The sequence below is a fragment of the Ischnura elegans genome, chromosome 11 (genome assembly GCF_921293095.1).
Source record: "Ischnura elegans chromosome 11, ioIscEleg1.1, whole genome shotgun sequence".
Lineage (NCBI taxonomy): Eukaryota > Metazoa > Arthropoda > Insecta > Odonata > Coenagrionidae > Ischnura > Ischnura elegans.
Window position 1 is genome coordinate 50,186,070 of NC_060256.1, and position 24,410 is coordinate 50,210,479.

Sequence of the window (24,410 nt, forward strand, 5' to 3'; positions counted from 1 at the left end):
AGTGGAGGAATCATGACCCCTGTGAACACCCTAAATCCCCCCATGCCTTCATATGCCATTCTCTCTCGAAGCGGACACGTCCTTCACTCACACTTCGTTCCACTTATCGCCACTTTGACGCTACTATCGTCCTCCTTCGCCACTTGAGCCTTTGTTTACGCTCCGGTGGACTTCGTTTACGCCCCCATTATGCTATATATTTACAAGTGTAAGTGATGTAAACAATACAGCAAAAATTGCAGCATAAAAGATTTTTCATTAATCAACGTTTTCTAATTAACAAAAACGAAGAATATTATAGTAGAAAAACTTTTATATAACATGATTCTCATGAAATAAAAATAGGACAATACATTCACTGTGAGCCCGACAAAAGGCTCTTAATAAATTACTTCATATACAACGAAAAAAGTTGGGCGGTACCGACTGGCAACTCTGTAACCGATTTTTGAGAACATATAATAACCTATGAAGCGTAATAGAAAACATGACCCCAGCGTTTTTCGTTATTTACGAAGCAATTTATTCAGAGCTCTTGTCAGGCTCTCAGTAAAATTATTTCCTTATTTTTCGATTACGAAAAAAACGATGCTTTGTTAAAAGTATTTTTTGATGAAGTTCTCATATGAGGTACTACCATAGCAGTCATCTCGGCGTGTTGACCCAGATGTAGAGACGATGTTGGTGCTTACATAATTGCTTCCTGTAAAACAATAGAGCGAGGGAAACCAAGGATTAAATAAAAGCATTGGAGATAAACTCAACGCATTTATCGATGTATTCCATCACATACCCATACATACACATACAATAGTTTCGTATACAAAGTATGTACTGCATACTTATTGAAAAGAACCTTGTGAGATAGCATATTCATAGTAGCTTCGGGAAAATCAAAAATACAGGACTTTTTATATAATAAAAAAATCATACTCGAGAAAGAACTAACTCAATCCATAAAAATGAGGCCGAAAAAACTGTTATCTTCCAAAACATATGTGAGCATATTTTCAATATTAATAAAAAATAAAAATACATGGATTTTCCCCGCTCCAGGTTTGAGAGTTTCGTATATATTGCATCACTAAAAAGTTAGTCATAAGTCCTCAAGAATCCACATCGTTGTAACTGTGCAAATAACAATTTGAAGGCTCATCTACACTGGTGAGAAACTTTACTTGAAGTCATGAAAGCAGAGGTCTTCTTGACCACCGATAGGATTATCCTCCACAGTTCTCGATGGAATTTAAAAAAAAGTCTCCGAAGAACAAGAGTTCTCATGAACTTGTCTTCTTGATCGAAAGGACATCTCCCGCATGAACGGTGCAGAGAAATAGTGCACTTTATATCATAAAATTGAGTATTGGTGCATTAACCATTTTAAATGGGAAGATATTCTACGAACTATAATGCCTTTAGGTCTAGGTGACATCTAACACGATAGAAAACAAAGCACCGACTAATTAGGCATCACGTTTTACGAGGAACACTGATAAATTCAAAGGCGATTGATTGATGGTAGGAACTTACAAGGAATGATAGGCATGAGAACCAAAATATGGGGGAAGGAACGATTTTGTGAATTCGCACGTAACAATTCCGTAGAGAGCTGATCGTCACCAGAGACATGCAAAAATGATAACGGATATGAAGGGCCGGAATGAACAACAGAAGGCGTTTGAGCAACATAAACGATGTTCACAACGTCGAAAACGAGATACTCTACAATTATTCCATCACCGAAAAAAATATTCTAGACTTTCTGCTGGAATTAAAATTTCTACGCATACAATCCTTTTCAAATAAAAAAACTCTGTTTTAAAAACGCGTACAAAGAAGGCACGTGAGTTAAATTTTATGCCATCAATAATATGCGATAAATTTTTTTTCAAATTCTTCCTTACATTATCCAAAACTGAAGATGGACAGATTAACTGAATTAAAAAGATTTGACATCACATTCTTAGGAAATGAAACGCAAAGCGACCACTTAGAAATATCCTTCCATATTAATAAACGAGTGCCGACAAAAAAAGACTGAATTTGCCACAGAAAGCAAAACTGCAACAAGACTATGATGAACGACAAAAACAACCATGGATGGAAATTTTCCGCAAAATTGTCGGTTACTTCTCAAGTCTGCGAATGACCGTGTTGATAGTGGTTCAGATATAGATAGGATGTTGATAATAGTGCTGAAAAACGGAAAGAAAATTTTTCAAAACGGTTCAAGTGCCCTTACCAAACTCGCGTAATTGCATTTCTAGTGACGTCGCGCCGTGATTACATTTGAAAATAGGGACGCCAATAATTGAAGGCGACTAATTACAATCTCTACCTGTCCAGCAGTGACGTGCACGATTAGATGTCGTTCGAAGATCTTAAAATATCCAATAAAAACAATCAAGACCAACAACTCGGACGTGGCCAATAAAAAAATTTCTACCACGACGGTCACTACCTATTAGGATACTTTACGCTGAAATTATTACGGCGGAGGTAATTCGCTGCAAGGCTTAGAGAATCGCACATATTCGAGTTCTTCCTCGAAAACTTTTACGTAACAAAAAAAGGAACTTCTTTTCGACATACATTAGAATAAACTAAATAAAACCAATTGTTTACTTTCCAAGAAAAAATTTCCCGGAGTGAAAATCAAGCCGACGAATATTGTGAGGAATATCTTTTCCACAGGAGGTTAAACAATAACTTGCACAACAGAAAATAAAAGGATCCCGTAGAATTAGAGATTTAGCCATATCATACATCATAACTTCATGCTTCTTTCAAAGGATAACTGGGCACAAGAAAATTTACTAAGTGACGGCATGGGGGATCAAAGATTTAAAAGTATAAAAATAAGAGCAATGAAACGGGATACAAGAGCGTGAAACACCTTACCTTCGGGGTAACACTATTTATGATTCTAAAAGGGCAAGGATAGAGATAGAACAAGAGGAGCGCAACTATGATAGAGAGATAGTAACTAGAGAAATCACAAGATAGCTCTTCCTAACTATGAATACTAAAAAAAAACCGTTCCACCTCATAGAGAACGCGGTTTTTTTTCTACACACCACTATTCCACATCATTTAGTTCACGCTTTCCCGCATTCTTTTGTTCTTTATTTCGTCGAGAGAGAAAAACAAGAACAGCCAGTACAATCGTTTTGAACAAAATCACACCAAACACAACAAGCATTCGCCACTTCATTTGGATAGTCTTAAAAAGGGTATGATTGTAGTCTTGTGGTTTACTGATTCGTAGTGGCTCCTCTTCCTGTCGGTGGAACCAATCAACAGATCGTTGAAACTGATTCTTGTCAAGTATTTTTGCCCAAAACTCACGAACATCCGATTTGAGTCGGAAGAAAAAATCTGTGCTCCGTACCACCACACCCTTGGGAATTTCTTCACAGCTGACGTTGCTAAGTTGGAACACGAGTTCCACATATTCCCAGGTGGCGATGCGAGTGAGCACAGTTTCCTTGCGCGGATTAGATCACTTGTCAAAATGGTCGGGCAGCACTGACGAAAGGTAGCCCCAGTCAATGACACAGGGTGAGACCTTCTCGGGCTCTCAACCAGGTGAGATGGTTCACTTCTTATTCATTAGGGTAAATAATTGAATGCAACAGTAAATATGAATCACATTTTAAAAAAACGGGTAACTGTCTGGCGCTAAATCATCAATTACTGGTTACAAAGAGACATATTGAAGATGAAAATTCGGATAAGAGATACGACGCCGTGGAAAAATTTGGATGCATAAATTAAGTCTTAATTAAGCTCTACTATTTTCACCAGACTTGCTTATGGTTAAGCCGCCGGCTAGTACGTGCTTAAATTATGGAAAAAATATTTTTATAACGTTACGTTTCCTTTTGAAATTGGAAATATACACTAATAATGAATGACCAATAAAGCCGCCGGGAATGACGAAAAGAATAAAACTTTGCGTTAATAATAGTTTGTATTCGGGGGTAAATTATCAATACGGTAAATATTTATTCCCAAGTTATTTTCTACTGCAAAAGTAATTGCACTGTGTGAATACAAGTATAATGGTATGTTTTGCATGATTAATTGCCCTTAATGAATATAAAATCGCGGTACGCTTTAGCCAAGGAGCATTTCTTCCAAGCATGTCTCAGAATTCTTCACACACAAGTGAAAATAGTACATATATAAATATTATTTGACACTTAGCAAAAATAGGAATTGTCTGTACGTTCACCAATATAATCTTCACTTAAGGACGTTAATCAGGAGACAAGAGCTGTCTTTAGGTCGTACCGGAACGGTATAAATTCATTATTTTCTTCCGTCATAGCTTGGGAAGTCAACAATACCATAATTTACCCAGGAAATATTGAGGAATAAGAAGTAAGTCGAAAACATAGGCGATCATGAACCACCTCACCATATTTACAACCCGAGAAAAAAGCCCTTCCAACAAATTCAGCGGGAGTGAACTTAAGCCACTACGTTCATCAGTTTCGTAGACACACAACGCCGTCAAGAGCGAAGCACTCAACGGACGTTTGGCAACCACTAGTTCATCAACGCATTCTTATTGTCTTTTGAGAAACTACGATTAAATTACTCATCATTACCTTTCAATTATTACTATAAAGAAAACAAAAGAACACCCCGTCCCGTAGATTGCGACGAAAGCACAACACACAATAAAAACAAAGACGATACACTTCACATAGTCCTTAAAATAGTAGTAGTAGTAGTCTTGTCCTTTAGTCACAATAGTGTTCTTTTTCCATTCACGGAGCGAAAAAAGTAAACACAAGCCTGTCACTTGGATTGCGACGAAAACGCACAAAAAAATTACGGTAGAATTACAAGTCTCCTAGAGATGATAGTATTATGGGTTTTTTTCGTGTATAGCGCAGTTGGGGTGCGTTATAACTTCACTGGCCGTACCCATAACCGGCCGCCCACTGTCATAAGCTGTGGTAGTCTTGCAGCAGGGACACTTCGCCGTGGGGCTGCTGTGCGGCGGCCGCGTCAGGGGCGGCAGACGCCGGTACCCCAACGCCGCCGCCCCTGGCCGCGGCAGCGGTGGACGAGGACGAGGTGAGGCTCAGCTGCAGCGACTGGTAGGCGGCCGCCGCTGCAGAGGCTGCAGCCACGGCGGCGGCGTCCGGCACCACTGATCCCGACTGCTGCTGCAGGGCCGCCACGTTTGGCTTGACCTCAGGGGTGAGGGTCGCGGCGTAGAGGTCGGGAGAGTGTCCACCTGGCAGCGAAGTGGCCAGCACAGGCTGGGAGTCCTGGGAATAAAAATGTGGGATCAAACCCTGATGAATGATTCCAATAAATACATGCATATTGAAGTTTCCTTTTTTATACAACCTGCACTTAACAACGACAGCGTCAAAATATGCGCAAAATATTCACTCTATTGAAAACTGGCTGGTTGGGTTGAACCACCTGAACGTCGAAAATCTCACGCGCTTTCGACGCGGCCATCAAAAACACGAATATACCAAAACTGATCTCACAGAAATTACGCCCAAATCAACAATATAGTATGTATTTGACACGAACAATATTTTTTTTTTTTAAGTCTACCAGTGTGTTCTTAGTTTCTAGATTTGCCTTCGGCAGGGAAAACAATTCTGTCAATAGTTCTTAAATTACCACAACAGAGGAAGCATACCTGTCGCCTTTTTTGGTCACGATGTCTTCGTTAAACATACGCTATCATGCGCGAAATTCTGCAGTGGAATAATCAATCGTCTTGACCGGGATCCAAAAACAGATTCCTCAATTTCTGGCCGAGTGCTTTAGCCAGTTACGGCACCGTGGCACCAATTCCCTCCGTTGAAATATGTAGACTATATCGGAAGAGATGGTAGCTTACCTATGTAAAGCACTCGGCCGGAGATCGAAGGATCCAGGTTCGTATCATGGTCGAGGCGAATGATTTTTCTTCTATGGAATTTCGCACCTTTTTGTACTGTGGGCGACTGTAAAGTGGCTAAACACCGTGGCTAGTTCCAGTATACTAAAATCTATGCTAATATCAGAAAAATTCTGGAATATAAAATAGACCGTTGCCAATAATTGCCTGCCACTAAAATTTGAAAATATTGATTCAGTTTTTACCGTTTGTAATTATTCTATTATTAAGATGGAAAAAAACCTTCCATTACTTCCATAAAATGCGGTTAACTGGACCCATATTGATCGTGATGTAAATGTAAAATTACTTTCCCAAGTATGGCTAGCTAAACAACAGATATTATTTTTAATAGACTTCGGTGAGTAGAAAAGACGGAGATAGGTGTCTTCCTAGACGAAATGCTTCTACGATGCCTCCTACCTTTACAAGAAGCAGTCGAAAACAAATGCCGGCCTTCCATGATCACACAGCAATACTGCGGGCACACTATTAATATATGACGCAATTACTATTGTGAATATTGCAACGAGTGCTTTACAGAACTGCAATGTGAGAAAAAAATTGAAAGCGTTCATGTATACCAAACTTTAAGCTTCATAATGATTAATTAAGCTTTATTAATGTGAACTGTTTACAAACATTATAAGTAAAATCAGTACGTAATATCATTCTTAATGTGGTACGAAGAAACGATGAGACGCTGATTGAAATCGTTAGCTTTAAGTCTGCTAAGTTTTCCTCAACATCAAGACTAATAATAAAAATCTCTCGGGATTGCTGTGCAAATTCATTCTTTTCTATCATTTCATTCATGCACTCGAACATTAATTTATGCCAGTGCCAATGTTAATATAGGGAAATTATGTTTGCCTGAGGCACAGGCGTAGAAATTTCTGGTTAAGTTTACTAAACGAACAAGACATACGCTGACAAACTGTACCACCAGGGCCGGCCCGAGTAGGTGCGGGGCTAGGGACGAACCTTCAGTGCGGGACCCTTCACTTAAAATATTAAACTCTATATCCCATCTACAAACTCGAGCATTTTGAATCCCTACCACTCTCTGGCTAAGTATGTGTTCCCCTCCCAAATTCAGACTTCGTAATTACACCGTTATGATACCATCACGCAGTTGAGTTCAAAATAGTATAATACAAATAAAATTTATAATTATATTTATTCATAAAATTATAACGTAAAATAAACATAAAAAGCGCGCTTTTTCAATAGCGTTTTCAAAACTACCGTATATTTTAATTTTTTTTTCACGAACGCGGGGCGGGGCCGGTCCTGTGTACCATAATTCCTGTAAATGAAGATGTCAAACAGATTCATCATCCAAACCACAAGAAATGCAAGGAAAGGATAAAACTTGCTGCAGGAGCCTTTTATTTTGATTTGTACAACTATTTCCACCCATAATAACGGATAAAATGTACGCTATTGGCAACCTTAAAGAAAACAGTACTACACTTTCATTTTTTTCTTTCCTGCTTTTCATCGCCAATTTTTTTAAAGATTGAAGTCCATATTTTTATTTATTTTATTTCATTTCATTTGGATATATTATTACAAGTATAGGATTCCGCGTATATTAAGACTCGCCGGGTGAATTACTACAATTCTAGGACGCATTTTCCGTCGACATCAATAATTCTCCGCTTATTCTTGCACAAAATTTATTTATGAACGTTAATCCAACATACTTATCACAAACTCGGAAAAAGGATGGGGATTTACATCCGCTGTCAAAAAATGTCTAATGAGGTATGAGGAAGTAGAGTTTCTGCTAAGAAAGGTGACATAAAAACGTTTTCGATAAAAGGTATATTGTACGTATGTAATTCTCATGCGTCTATGTAAGAAAGTTAGTTATCCATGTGTACATTTTTGAAATATCACAAGGGAATGGAATCGGTAAGTTAACAAATCACTGAATACAACGAAATAGAATTACTTTTCATGTATGTTTGCACCAGACCTGTACAAAAAGTGTAAGATGGTAGCCCCAAAACTATTCAATAAGGGGTACCTATATATTCCGCAATTATGTAAGTGTTTTCTCATGTAATATATTTGAATATAAATGGAATAAAGTTATATTATCATTAATTGCTACAGCACTAAAACGTGAGCTTTAAAGGCTAGATAACTCTCAGTGATTGGTCGGAACGCTTCAAGACCATTTGAGATTCAATGGAATGACAATTTGCCCGCAGTCAAGACGATTGACGTGACGTCATATCCATTCGAGAACGCTTGTTCAACGAATCTTGAAAGGAATTCGACAGTGTGTGAAACCGCCTTTACAAGAGCGGACCATGATGAGTTAACACTTAAATCGATGCAATTACCTGTCCGATCTGCTGGTGGTGCAAGGAGTGCCCCTGGTGCTGCAACAGGTGCGCGTGGTGGTGCAGCGTGGCCTGGTGGTGCAGCACGGAGGAGGAGTCTGCGTGGGCCCCAGGTGGCGTCGGGGGCAGGGCGAGCGGGGGCAGCGACAGAGGCTTGTGGTCGGATGCGTCGATAGAGTCGGAGCTGGAGTCGAGAGCGGCCGCGGCGGCAGCGGACGCCGAGGAGGAGGGCTGCCCTCCGCCGCCCGATGAGGAGCGGGCCTCCCCTTCCGCCGAGCTGCGCGGGTCGCCGCTGCAAAAGAGGGCAGCGAGGCATGAGTGCTGGTAGGGGGGTAACCGATACTTGGTATTGGGGCAGATGGATTAGATTGAATTCCAAACCACTCCAGTTATTAAATATCTACACGAAAATTTGCTTTGCATTACTAATAAATTTTTTTTAATTTATGACAAAACTTGATTAAACGTGAATACATTGGAAAGGCCAAGACAGAAACATAAAATTTCATTACATAATTCATACATTAATTTCTATACTTCAAACAAGTATACAAAAAGGAGGAACGAACGGAGGACTGTCCATGATTTCGTTGAGGCTTAAGCTTACGTTGAAAATTAAGTGGACGCGTATTCCACAACCTAAGTATTACTAATAAATTTGAGAAAAATGTGACTAAACTTAATTAAACGAGAATAGATTAGAAAGACCAAATTAAGACAGAAACAAAAATTTCCTTATATACCTTATACATTAATTTCTATACTTTAAACAAATATACAAAAAGAAGTAACAAACGGAGGACTGTCTATGATTTCGTTGAGGCTTAAGCTTACGTTCAAAATTAAGCGGATGCGTGTTTCACAACCCAAGTATTAATAAATCCATTTTTTGGAGGGGAAGAAACACCAATCCCGTAGGCAAAGTACCTCACTTAATCTCTTATGTCGAACCTACAAACACAAGCTACTAAGGGACTGAGATACCGAAAGATATCGGCTCTTAGTTGCTCAAGCAATATCAGTGTAGCACGCTCTGTTAAAAAGGTTTTGGTAAAAACAATAGAATAGTTGGCACAATAATTTCCAATGAATTTTATCGAATTGATCCGATAACAATCTTTATACAATTAAAGTTTATGTAAATTTTCAACTGGATGAATATGACCATATGCCTTGGAACCCCAGTTCTATTGCATTTTCCCTAATATTTTTTTACATTAGGTAGCCTCCGAGTTCCTAGTGGCTACCAGCCTCATTCGTGTAAAAGTTGTGTAACGCTATCCATTCACTATGTAACAGTTTACATAGAATCTCTTAAAATTTCCATTGTATTTTATGCAGTTCACGGATAAAATATTTCTCTTCCGTAATCTATACGCTAGCCCCGGGGCGGAACCAGGATTTTTTTCTGGGGGTGGCACAAGTGTCTGACAGGTCATCTCACATTTGAGATTAAAAACGAAATACAATAACTACTGTTTAAATTTTCTCTTTATTTTGATATGAAAGTTATTAATATTATAATAAATTAAATATTTGGGGCACCGTAATGCACAAAATAAAACGATCTCAATGATAACCGTATTAAAAATCTTTTCTATTTATAAGTTTATTGGGGGGGAGCCGTACCCCGTGCCCCCCTGAATCCGCCTATGTACTTGCCATGTACTCACGTAGCGGCTTGGCATTTCCGAAGTAGAACCTTTCAATTTTACGCCCGAGGATCTTCCCACAGCAGAAATTATTTCCAAATCCTAGCATCTTCGAGGCTCTGCCACAAATATTCCTTGGACGATGGGATTGTCGTTTCTGTACTCCCAGATATTTTCCTTCGTATGACACATAAAACTCTATACCCTCCATATATAAATGGGGATGGTAAGACGTCCCACGCAAGAAATAATGTTGCCATGCTGAGATTGAGTTCTAGACCTCACTCTTCGCACCACGCAGAATAGATATTTAGGTCCGGTGAGATAATTTCAAATCCATCCATAATTTCGCGATAGGTAGCAGTAATTTGGGAGAAATATACAAATTCTGGAGAAAAGTCTGAAATTTTCGTATTTTTATGCCCAACCGGGTTTCGCGTAACTCTTCAAAATTTGCAAATGTATATTTTTAACTACCATTTTTGTTCAAAATGCAGAACACAAAAACCACAACTAGATGGAATAATATATAATGACCCACAATCATAATCAAACGATAAATTTTTACTCTTATATTTACATGCCTTTCTCGTGATACCTGGGGGGTGTTTCAGAGTCTCGTAGGATTGGCGGCGTCGGAAACGGATTCATTCCGAGTCGATCGGGAACCTATCCTACGCTCGTCTTCCGTGCGTTTCACACATACTATCGGAAAGCGTTCCGCTTTTGGTATGACGTCAATAGTCATCCTTAACCGGAAACGATTAAACGTCACAGTTTTCAAGAGACAAGTGAGCAGCGAAAACAACCTCCCGCTAGTTTTGACTCTTCACAATGGAGGCAAAAGGTATGTATGGGAAAGCATAAGCATGTTAGTTGATATATTGTCACATAATTGACGCCAGTGCGGGGTGAAATTATTTTATAATTGTCCATTTTTAGTTCTGTTTAGTGTAATCTCCTGTGGTTTGGTGCAAATTACGAGAATTAAGGTAAATTTTAAACGATTTTGTTTGTATATTCTCGCGAGAGAACTGTTGATTGTTAAGGCCATGTATCAGAAGAATTAAGTTACAAGAAGTGGCGAGACCCATTCTTTCTTGGAAAAAAAATTGTCAAAATATCGGAAAATAGTGTTGTTTGATTGTTGTCTGTGGTGCTCGTTCTCGGTTATTTTTACAACGCCATTTCATGACTAAATTGGCGCACTTACTATTGTTGCACCTTTTTCATTGTAAATTTACTTGACTCAACAGAATTTAGACATTATAGGTGTTTTTGAAGTATCTTCTTATGTGACATTTAACCTCCATCGAATAACTCCAACCTATGTCTCTCTTTGGCTACTGTAATGGTACTAATGTACTATACCATTATATAAATTAGTAACATGGTTTATATCATATGCTTGAAAATTGTCCTCCGAAATCAAACTCTTTCTGCACAGATGTGGACAAGGGCGAAAGAATTCCAACAGGATTTTCCTCGGTAATAATTTCAATAGCTTTTGGTTTTATAATGTAGGTACATCTTCTGGGGAATTGCTGGATTAAAAAAAATGATCAGTAAATTTACTCGAGTGATTCTTAATGTTATTGAAATATATCAAGTGCATTAGTTTTTCTACATGATGTAATTATAAGTTTGTTATACAGGGTTTAAAAGGGTGTCAAGCCAGCAGAGGGAGGTGATGTTAGAATATATGAGCGAGCACCATGAGCTTGCTTTCAACAAGTTGGTTGGCCCCCACGGTAGCCAAAGAAAGGAGAAGCTGTGGCAGGAATTAAGCCTAAAGCTGAATTCCTGTCCCAGTGGGGCTACAAAAGATGTGGGGAAGTGGGTGAAGGTAATGAAATACTTCTTTACTATTTTGTTTTGTTGTAATTTAGTGACACTTGTACTATGATGCTACTATCATTGTTATAATAGTGCTGGCAGGACTGGAAGTGCGATGTAAAGCAGAAGGCAGCAAAAATCCGTCGCCATTCCCTTTGGCACCGGTGGTGGACCCCCATTGCCTGTGACGCCCCTCTCCAATTTGGAGGAGAGACTTCTTGGTCTCATTGGTGAGGTGGCAGTCACTGGGGTGGAAGGGGTGATGGATCCCATTGAGGTTAGTATTGAAATTTCTCGCTTGTGCATATGATTATTTTGGGAATTTATGAAACAAAATTGTTGAACAGTGGTTGCACAGCATATTTAGCCCTGTATTATTTCATTTTAGTTGGAAGTTGTTATAGATGAGGATGTGTTCAACATCAGTGCTGGCTCTAATGAGACATTTGTCCCGCCTCCTCTAATCAACTCAGATGAGGAGACATGTGTCCCAACTCCACCGCCACGGAAGAGGTGCCGCCTTGAGAAAGGTAAATTATTGCATGCCAACAATTTCAACAACTCTTAAATTATTATAGGAACTTTCAGTCATAACACCAATGACTGGAAGGTTTACCTTTTTTCACAAGAATTTATTAAGTTATTTATGCCCATGTAAAGTCCCATGGACATTCCTTTACCTTTATGTTAATTAAAAACGAGGGAAAATTGTATTGGACCTTCATTTTTTAATTCATAATAATATTAAAGAATAGAAATACATCGAGGAATCCAATACTACCAATATCATTTTTTTCAATTGTATGCAGTGAATGCACAAAGGAAGAAGTGTACACAATCAATATATTTCACACTTAAACAAAAATATTTCATTTTACTTGTAAGCCTCTACTTAATAAAAATTTTCTTGTAATGTTGACTTTTATCCCATAGATGATGCTTCTTCACTGGAGGAGCGAAGTGTTGCGGCCTCAGAGAAGATGGCTGATGCTATGGCCACAATGGCGAGGGAAATACCTCAGTTAATGAGAGATATTTTGCAGGAGTAAGTTTTGGGTAGATTAAGTGGCATGGTATTTGGAGTAGGTTGCCAAGAGTTGAGGTGATCTGTACCATGAGGAAGGGGTAGGGAGGGAAGGGTGGAGAGAAATCCAGCATTGTAATTAACATCATCATCATCAGTGGTCAACAATTCTAAGATTGGTTTGATGCGGCTCTCCACTCTATTCTCCTATCAGCTAATCTTTTCACACCTACATTTTTCTTCTCTTTCACATCCCTCTTTACTTGTTCCATGTATTTTGTTCGAGGTCTTCCTTTTCCATTCTTGCCTTCCACTTGTCCCTCAACAAAAGTCATCATCAGGCCATCATGTCTCAAGATGTAGCCAATAAGGTTGTTCCGTCTTCTTATTAAGGTTTTCATGAGGCTTCTCTTCTCTCCTACTGTTCTTAGGACTTCCTCGTTACTAACTCGGTCGATCCATTTCATCTTCATCATTCTTCTATAGCACCACATTTCAAAGGCCTCTATTCTTGCTTTCTCCACTGCGGTAATTATCCATGCCTCACTTCCATATAGGAGCATACTCCACATGTAGGTTCTTATAAATTGTTTCTTTACTTCCATATTTAAGTTTCCCGCTGTAAGCAGGCTTCTCTTTTAGTGGAATGTTCTCTTCGCCTGGGCTATTCTGCTGATAATTTCTTTCATACTTCTCCCGTCACTAGTTATCTTGCTTCCTAAATAACAGAATTCATCCACCTCTATCAGTTTTTGCCTCTCTACTTTAATGTTAGTCTTGACTTCTTCTCTTCTGCTGCATACTAATATTTTGGTTTTCTTCGTGCTTATTTTCAGTTGATACCTACCCATTACCCTACTCATTTTAACCAGAATATAAAATTTTGAATTTACAAAAGATTTCTTCAACAAATTAAAATTTTTTATTATAAATAGTGCTGAAATTAGTTTAAAACCCTCTATTTAGTACCCTGTTTTTAAACAATTTACCCCCAGATTTTACCCCCCCTCCCCAAACAAAATTTCTTGCTGTCCCTCTGCAAAGGGCCCAAGACTTTATATCCCATCTGATGGATGGAGTGCTGTAGTTGAAGTGCCCTCCGTAAGGCACTCACTCAGGGATTGGGCAGTCTCTGAAAAATCTCTACCACTCCCAGGATTTGAACCTGGACCGAATGGGTAGGAAGCCAGCACTTTAACCATCACACCAACCCAATCCCTGTAGAATAATTGACAAATGACCAGCTACGCCTGGCTGTACAGTGGCCTCTGTCATCTGCCTATAAAATATCTAGGCAAATACCCTATCTATGAAATATTCGCTGCACCAATCTCCCCCTTACTGCCCTGGCAATATCTCCGACTTGCCCCCGTGCCTCAACAGGGTCTTGAGCCACTTCCCTATCTTCCTCATCCAAGACAACTGGCTCCTCAAGGTTTGCCCTGAGGCACAGATTGTGCAGCACACAGCATGCATTAATTACTTTGCACACTTTTAGCGGGGCATACTCAAGCAATCGTGCCTTATTTAGGCACCGAAAGCGACCTTTCAAGACCCCTATGCATCGCTCGACTGCACATCTTGCCCGTGCATGAAGGTTGGTATACCTGGCTTCGGGGCTACCTTCTTCTGCGTGGAGAATAGGAGTCATCAGCCATGGCTCATTCGGGTATCCAGAATCACCTGTTTAGATATTTATTCCCAGGTTATTTCTAAGCATTATCCATTTCCTACTTTATAAAAAAATCAATTTGCATACCCAAGAGCCAACATTCTTCACCTCCTCTCCATACTCTTTCCAGTACGTCCCTAACGCCAGAATTTGCCCAGACAAAGGAATCATGTGAGCTACCTGGGTACTTGGCTTTCACATTTAATATTTTGAGATCAGAGTCACACACCTAAAAATGCACAAAATAGAATTATACTTGGAATATTTATTTTATTTATGCAACCTTCTATTAAAAACTTACAATTTGAGCATTAATAGAGTGAAAAGACTTTCTGTTCACAAAGAGGTGCTCATTCTCAGATGGTGCTCTTATGGCCACATGAGTACCATCAACAAACCCGACAACTCCTGGGATTTGTGAAGCTAGGTAATGCCTAGAATGGAGATAATTTTAATTATTTCTTTTGTTTCTTTGCAGGTTAAGAAACTCCAGAAGATAGATATTTATTTATTTGTTGATGTTTTTTGTTCATAATTTAGGCATAAGGATAAGTAAGTTTTGTTTTGAAGAGAAGCCTTTCTATAATAATTTTTATGTAATGATGATGTAGAAGCCATCAATTTTATTTAACAGTTAATTTTTGTTGATACAGTGAGGTTGCTGTTGTGATATATGATGATGATGAGGAAGGCATCACCTTATTTATACAAGTATTACTTGCATATTGAAACAGTGACTTTGGTTGCTGTTGTGATATATGATGATGATGAGGAAGGCATCACCTTATTTATACAAGTATTACTTGCATATTGAAACAGTGACTTTGGTTGCTGTTGTGATAAGTACATGATGATGATGAGGAAGGCATCACCTTATTTATACAAGTATTACTTGCATATTGAAAGAGTGACTTTGGTTGCTGTTGTGATATATGATGATGATGAGGAAGGCATCACCTTATTTATACAAGTATTACTTGCATATTGAAAGAGTGACTTTGGTTGCTGTTGTGATATATGATGATGATGAGGAAGGCATCACCTTATTTATACAAGTATTACTTGCATATTGAAACAGTGACTTTGGTTGCTGTTGTGATATATGATGATGATGAGGAAGGCATCACCTTTTTTATACAAGTATTACTTGCATATTGAAACAGTGACTTTGGTTGCTGTTGTGATATATGATGATGATGAGGAAGGCATCACCTTTTTTATACAAGTATTACTTTCATATTGAAAGAGTGACTTTGGTTGCTGTTGTGATATATGATGATGATGAGGAAGGCATCACCTTATTTATACAAGTATTACTTGCATATTGAAACAGTGACTTTGGTTGCTGTTGTGATATATGATGATGATGAGGAAGGCATCACCTTTTTTATACAAGTATTACTTGCATATTGAAACAGTGACTTTGGTTGCTGTTGTGATATATGATGATGATGAGGAAGGCATCACGTTTTTTATACAAGTATTACTTTCATATTGAAAGAGTGACTTTGGTTGCTGTTGTGATATATGATGATGATGAGGAAGGCATCACCTTATTTATACAAGTATTACTTGCATATTGAAACAGTGACTTTGGTTGCTGTTGTGATATATGATGATGATGAGGAAGGCATCACCTTATTTATACAAGTATTACTTGCATATTGAAAGAGTGACTTTGGTTGCTGTTGTGATATATGATGATGATGAGGAAGGCATCACCTTTTTTATACAAGTATTACTTTCATATTGAAAGAGTGACTTTGGTTGCTGTTGTGATATATGATGATGATGAGGAAGGAATCACCTTATTTATACAAGTATTACTTGCATATTGAAAGAGTGACTTTGGTTGCTGTTGTGATATATGATGATGATGAGGAAGGCATCACCTTATTTATACAAGTATTACTTTCATATTGAAAGAGTGACTTTGGTTGCTGTTGTGATATATGATGATGATGAGGAAGGCATCACCTTATTTATACAAGTATTACTTGCATATTGAAAGAGTGACTTTGGTTGCTGTTGTGATATATGATGATGATGAGGAAGGCATCACCTTTTTTATACAAGTATTACTTTCATATTGAAAGAGTGACTTTGGTTGCTGTTGTGATATATGATGATGATGAGGAAGGCATCACCTTATTTATACAAGTATTACTTGCATATTGAAACAGTGACTTTGGTTGCTGTTGTGATATATGATGATGATGAGGAAGGCATCACCTTTTTTATACAAGTATTACTTGCATATTGAAACAGTGACTTTGGTTGCTGTTGTGATATATGATGATGATGAGGAAGGCATCACCTTATTTATACAAGTATTACTTTCATATTGAAAGAGTGACTTTGGTTGCTGCTGTGATATATGTGATGCATATCACTAAAAAATTTTATGTGACTCCTGTTATTTTGCTTGAATTATTTGTCTATCAAGAGGTGAACTTTTTTTTCGTGCTATATAAGGGTAAAGTTGAAGGTTAAACTTTCTTGTGACATGATGATTACAGCACTATGTGATTGAAGTCACAGCAATGACTATTTATTTTGAAATTTACTTGTCCAATTGATTTTATAATAAATCAACTACTTTTGAAAATCAAAATTTGTACTTCTCTATGTATTGCCTCCTTTGCAAATGCGTATTTGGGAATTTGATCCACTTCGCCAGAACTCCAGGCATGTTAAGGGCATTTGTAACTTCCTCAATAGCCCTACTGACACTGGCATGGCTCATGCTTATTTGGGCACTACTCCCCACGGACTTCTGGTAAGAGCCTTGAGCATAAAAGTGCAACGCACAAAGGACCTAAGTTCTCAAGGAATTTTTACATCAGTTAATATCATGCACAACCTGTAACATCTGAATACTTCAATATTTTAGGAGTACCTACGAATTTGAAGGCCAACTAAGAAATGATTTGTCAAATAAGTCATTTTACCTCTTATGTGATTGATACTCTTTATAATTCATAAAGTTATTGTTTGTTAATATAATACTAGATATATTAATTTTTCCAGCAGTTTCTTAAAATTTTTGATGAAAGATTTCCCTTTAGTAAACTTGAATAACCACACACCTTGACATCAATGCTCAACGCAGTTGAAATATGCCCACTGTTGAGGTAAGGTCTTATTTCCTCTATTAGCTCCCGTGCAAGGGCTTTGTTAAGGCGATATAATCCTTTAAAAACTTCCTCTGTCACACTAAAGGGATCGGAGTGATCCCTTAACTCCCTTAACCTTTTTCTACGCAACAGCATCTCCTGCTTTCTCCTTCTCCTCTGCAGGTACCTTAGATTCCTCAAGGCGTCCATCGGGGTAGATTTGTATAACTATTACATTTAGAAACATTTTATATCCGTAAAGAATTCAGAGTGAAAGTAGATCAAAATAATTTACGAACATTTATTCATTTATTGCACCAAGTACATAAGTTAATCTATAAGATAAGTAAACAGATATTATAGATAAGTAGATCAATTACGGGTAGCTACCCAGTTAAAGGCAACAAATAAACTTAGGACATGACATCCACATAAGTGAAATCCAGAATCAACGGTGCACGAGCAACAACAGTTGTACAACATATGCTGGAAAGTGAACATAACAGTGATATCGCAGAAGATATATCACTACAAGCTAATCATGCCATTTAAAAACTAATATTTAGGAAGTAAAAAATGAAATCAAGCGAATTAACGCGTCAAACTCCGATGCTAAGTCATGAAAACAATAACAACAAACCAGTAAAAATGATTAACTTCCCAAGTGAAGGACCCGTTTCCAAAACATTATGCTACCTGCATATTATTAAATATAATACGAAATGCATTCTAACTTGTTTCGCCCTCTTTTTGCTAAATTACTCGTCCAAATAAGATGTAAACAAACTTGCACCGACTGTGATACAGTCTCCGTATTTATTATCTGATTCACACGGTACTTAAAAGCACTTTCACCTAAATTACTCTTGAATACCATCCACATAAATCGGCACTAATGATATAATGTGGTATTATTTCATTATAGCCGAATAATTTACACCAACAGCATCAAAACAGACAAACCTGAAACAACCGTATGCAGTCGATATGACGTTCCGACACATCTAGTCCAATCGACTTCTATCCTATCGGAAAGCTGTCCTTGAATCGATAGGAAGCAAGTCTGAAACGCACGGATTGCCTGGTCGATAGTAAGTGACGTAGAATCCGCGTCAAGTCTCTCGATCCGCTCGGAAAGGGAGACTCTGAAACACCCCCCTGGTAGAGAGAACACTTATGGAGTGAAGCTAGATAAATAAATTAAAAAACGAAACTTGTACGCAGATATCGATCTGAATGCTTTTTTGTCCAAGGCACACGTAGGAAGCCCTATTATGTTGAAAAATATAATAATTCAGCGGAGCAAGAGAAAGGCATTTCGTGGATTCTATAGAAAGTAACATCGATTTCAACCTTAGGCCAAGAATATTGATACATGGGAAATAAAATTTAATACGTGAGCAGAACAGTAGGAAAACCAACTTGTGAAACTGGTTGTAAACGGGACAACATTGTACCTTACAAGTATTTCTTAGTTTTTCTGAAATCACGACCATTAACGAAAAAAGTTGATTCTAGGTTCACATTTCACTGAATGAGGCTTCTGTCAACAAATTTAATCACTATTAATGGGCATGTAGCAATGGCTAATATCCAGCTCGATTGACAAATTCCATTTATGCAGTAGCTGACTGTTAGCCAGGACACTGCAAGCCAATAATTTATTATTATCGTAAGACCGATTCGATAACTGCGGTGAAGTAGTCACTAGATTGACCAACGCACGCTAGACCACCACCGCATACTTTCCCACACTTAAGGCGTGGCACCTTTCTGAGAGCCTTCACTCGAGGAAAATATATAGTTGCTCTATTTATTAGTATTTAATTAGCAAGGAGAATAACTGCGCATGCCGGAGGTATTTTCTGCTCCTCCGATAACTAATAACTTAAACCTCGATTGAGGCTCGACGAATTGTGGTACAAAATGTAAATCAATTAATAAAATCGCTCACGGAGGAAGGCGTGATCTTAAAGTATCCCCGGATATGATGACAAACATTGGCAATTTTATAATATAAAACAATTAGACCGATTATATAAAAAATCTACGTTAAGTCATATTTCGCCCCAACTATCTTTTAATGTTCATCGCTCACGAAGGAAGGCGTGGTCTATAAGTATCCCCGGATATTATGACAAACATTGATAATTTTATGTTATAAAACAACTGGACCGATTATATAAACAATCTACCATAAGTCATACTTCGCCCTATCTTTTAATGTTCATCGCTCACGGAGGAAGGCGTGATCTTTAAGTATCCCCGGATATGATGACAAACATTGGCAATATTATATTATAAAACAATTGGACCAATTATATTATAACAATTATATTATAAAAAATCTACGTTAAGTCATTCTTCGCTCTAACTATCTTTTAATATTCATCGCTCATGAAGGAAAAAAGGCGTGATCTCAAAGTATCCCCCGGACACGAGGACAAACATGGTCGCACAAAACCATTGGCGTCCGGCGGCCGAAGGGATCTCCTCTACCCTTCAGAGTGAAAGGAGGGAGGTGGGCGGAAAGGAGAGGAAAGAGAGGTGTCTGGTTACGTGGTCGTCCATTCATCACCCGGTCAACCCCTCCCCTCACTCCCCCCCCTCCCACACCCTCTCCTCCCCGCCCACCCACCCACGGGCGTCTTCGTCTGCTGCTCCCGGCGCGACCTTCAACAGTCCACTTCACCACCATATTCCCGCCTCACACATCGTCATATGACATGATTTCAATAACAACTCCCCCGCTCTCGAACGGTCGGATTCTGTCGCTTATTTCCTGGTGCACCACTCCTGTAAAACCGCTTCCGCCTCGCAATCACGAAATTTTCGTGGAAGATAAAGTAGAACTTAACAAAAAAAATGAGTTTTACTCCACCCAAAATGATGATAAAAAGGTTATTATTAACGATATTACGGGAATAAAGGAACACGCAGGCGAGAAGAAGTGGAACGACATGTAGAATTAATAATAAAGGGATGGAGGTTTTCCACAAATTTTACGCGTTTAAACCGTCAAGTCATTCTGAAGTACACTTTATACTCGAGAATTACTTAATATTTTGGCTTAAGAAGGGCATTGAATTCCGTGCACATTATTTCTATAATTTTTTTTTTATACTTTCACTTAAAACGTTGAGTAAAACTTTATATCATTGAGTGAGGAAAGGAATGCTTTAGTTAATGCTTTAATATATACAACGTTCCGCTACGATTCGATTTATTCTGATTAATTTATTTTTAGACCCAAATCTCCAATTTCAACAAGGGAAATAAATCATTGTAACCAGATGTAAATAGGTATTCAAAACAAAGAGGAAGGCGAAACAATTTTTACCATCTGCAACCAGGAAGCCATTGCTTTAATAAGCGTATAGACACATTTTAGACTTCACTATCAGTTGAATTTCAATGAGTTCCTTACGAAAGTACTAATACAGATTTGTATCAATATGAGTCCGTTGCCTCTGCTGTAACCAGAGCACTTAGGTCATTAAAAATACGCAATAAAAAATGATTTTAAATTTGGCCATATCATAATAGCAAATAATAATAATATATAGACGTGTACTTTAAAGCCAAAAATAAATATACATATGAAAAAATGGGGTAACTCAATCGGTAACGTCATGCAGCATTGCGGCGTAGCTAAGAAAATCCTCGAAGGACCAGTGGAAGAGAACAATAGGAAAAGAAAGCCTCGTATGAAATAAATGGATGTTTTAGGATGTGTAGAGATGAACTACGCACCAAAATAGCAAAACATTGGGCCAGAATATGATCCCAACCAATCCTTGTACCGCTGACAAATTATAATGACGAAAATTCTACTCTACCCATTCCTTCGAAAGTACGAATTTTTTTCGACCAACAGATAAATACCCTGAATTTACCAATATAACAAGCGAGCCGTAAATGCTATTTTTCAAGTCAAAGTTATTTAATACACATTGCACATAAGGGGAACGAGAGCGCGTTATGTAATGGAATCATTAGGCTTGCGAGTTTAAATGGTTACGAGAATATGAATTTCAGTAGTCAAGATTTTGCACGTGGGCAGAGCGTAATGTATGAGAGGGAATTTTGGAGATATGCGCACAACAGCAGAAGGTTGACCTTCGCGTCATACAGGGGAATTAAGGGTTAAACCACGAATACTACAAAAGATGATCCTCAAGTCCATCTCCAAAAGTGTTGTCACCCACCGCGCATTTAAATGGGTATACTAAAGTTGCCACTCGTGTCACTGACGGACAGTTTGATACGAGTTCCACGGAGAAATAAGGTATAGTTAGGGGTATAAACAAAAATTTTTCCACATTATGAATGATATGTCAAATCCATAACTTTTCAATGCTATTGTTCCTTGCTATTAAAAACATTATACTGCAAAATATTGGAAAAAATTGGATCGCATTGTACTCATCACATCGCCGCGGACATTTTTGAAAACCGATTAAAATGCGACCGAAGTGGCATCAGAAATCGGTCTTGTATGGTATGGAATTGGGCCTCCTCTATGCATTCCCCTTGGGTTCAACGACAGCACAGTATCTTGATATACGAACGTCGGCACTATTTAATTAAACGCATTTACGTAAAAACATTTTAGATGAGAAACGGAGGAGACAGTAGACATGGATGGTATAGGCACTTAGCGGGAAGGGTACGCTGAAAAGATTAGCAGGTAGAATGTTATGTAAACGAGGGAGAAAAAGGAAAAGAATAGCATTTGTTGATAGAATGTAAGGGAGTAGTCCTCATTGTGAGTTGCAGATAGAAGCAGTTGAAAAAAGAGGAGGCCAGAATAATTCTTAAATACTCCATGGCTACCATAATCGATATGATACAATAATAATAATCATCATCATTGAGCCTTTCTATAAGGAAGAAGAACTAAAAGGAATTAATACCCGAGTAATCAAGACAAATGATCCCGAGTGATCCGTTCTCCGAGCAATCTATGATTCCAAGTGCCCAATCTGATGCCTGAGGAAGCGGCAAGAATACTCCGTAAGTACTCCATGGAAACCTACCTCAATCGGTAGAATAAGTTAACAATAAAATGTAATAATGATTACGAAGGCTATATATCTACGACTTACATCACCCAACAACATTCGTGCATTCATAACTGGCGTTTCCCGGATCAAGAAGCTAGAGATGGGAAGGTTCCGGAATACAAGCACATTATTCGCGAAAGGCGTTGCCCCTAGAGGGCATAAGTGTATAATGTAGTATTGGAGCGAACGTGTGGGTTCCCCATCCCCAAGCCCTTGTTAGCCTTTTCCTCGGTGTTGCTGGCAGGCATGAGGGGAACGAGGATAGGCAGGAGGGAAAACAGGGGGTTGGGAGGATGTGGGAAAGGGGTGAACCTCCCCACCCCTCCCTATTGTAGCCGGAGGCGTAGCAGAACCTCTCCTGGATATCGGGTTACTCGCGCTGGAGGGAGGGAGGCCGACCCCTCCTCGCCCCTATGTCTTGTCCCCCACCTCCCCTCACTCCGAGAGCCATCTTGGCAATCTTATCCCGTGGACGTTAGCTCTCTCACATACACACGGCCTGCATCCCACATTCGACGGAGGGAGGTCGTTCCGGCTTCCCGAAAAACGTACCTTGTCTGCGGACGGTGCTCCGGGACGGATTACCGAAGGAGCAGTGCCGTTCATGAGTGAATCGATCACATTTAATGGTTCGACCATGGGCGTACCCAGCGAGGGGCAGGAAGGGGCAGCTGCCCCCAATTAGAATGCTGCTTAGCTGCACACAGATAAGCTGGATATCAGATGTAATTGTCAACAGATATATAAAATCGTTTCCGGCTTAATTTTGTGGAACATTGCTATATCCATGATTAAAACACTAATGGTAAAATAAAAAATGGTAAAAATCTTGAAAATGACACAAAGTGTCGAAACCATGGTCGGACGTTAAGTGTTAATTTTAATGGTGTGGAAATTGCCATTTGTGTTTTAATCGTGGATTCAACACATTTGCTTATGGAAAAGCAGAGACAGTATGCGAAATTCGATTAAAAGTGCAAATTTTTCTGTCTCGGAAATTACTTACTTACCTACGCATCATTACATGGGCGTACCCAGCGAGGGGCAGGAGAGGGCAGCTGCCCCCACTTAGAAGCAAAGATCGCAAATGTCTTTAAGGAAAATAATATTTTTCCAGCAAATATTTTAAAAACTAATAAAGAGCTGTTACAGTTTCCTTAAAATGTTGATTTCATTCACCTTTTCCATCTTACCTACAACTTGAACAACCAAGGCTTGCCCCCCCCCCCCCTACTCCCCCAGTTTTGATCCTGGGTACGCCCTTGGGTTCATCGCCTTGAACAGCATGAATTGAATCACAATATTCGTTGAAGCCTTTTAGTCAGCGTCCATTAAAATGGACATGACTTATAGGGGTTTCTAACCTATCAATGTGCATAATTGTTCATATCTATGGGCATAAACCATAAAATTTACTTGCAAAAATAGCCTATTTGGCAAAGCGTTCATGACACATTATTTGAGGTAAAATAGCAAAAATAATAATTTTCATCATCATGGAGAAAAAAATATCTGACTGAAAAATATAAAATGTTCATTGGTACAGCATTTGGGGGAGGACTCCACTTCTACGGTAATTTGTGCTAAGAAGAAAGGTGAGGACCTTTGCTTCCTGTTTATACGATATATTAATTCGCACGAGTTAAAGTTTGATTGAATTAATATTTTTGGTGGGCCGGAACGGAACATGTAGGAATGCATGGATCAAATTAGAACAGGTTCTACTTCCTGTTCATGGATTCGCACATGCTGGGTATTTACACGGTG

General features: G+C 38.7%; 1 protein-coding gene across 2 annotated transcripts in view; it reads right to left on the reverse strand.

Moving 5' to 3' along the window:
- Positions 1 to 755: 755 nt before the first annotated feature.
- The window catches only part of LOC124167962 (homeobox protein SIX1-like), a 142,466-nt gene continuing 118,811 nt past the window's right edge, over positions 756 to 24,410 (reverse strand). Inside the window, exons 5-6 of one of the 2 annotated variants that reach the window (XM_046546034.1) lie at positions 8,278 to 8,554; positions 756 to 5,288 (exon numbers count right to left, since the gene is read on the reverse strand). In XM_046546034.1, coding sequence (XP_046401990.1) covers positions 4,959 to 5,288; positions 8,278 to 8,554 — 607 coding nt within the window. In that variant the 3' untranslated portion in view covers positions 756 to 4,958. Of the gene's footprint in view, positions 5,289 to 8,277; positions 8,570 to 24,410 lie in introns of both variants that reach the window. The other variant, XM_046546033.1, reaches the window with a different exon arrangement.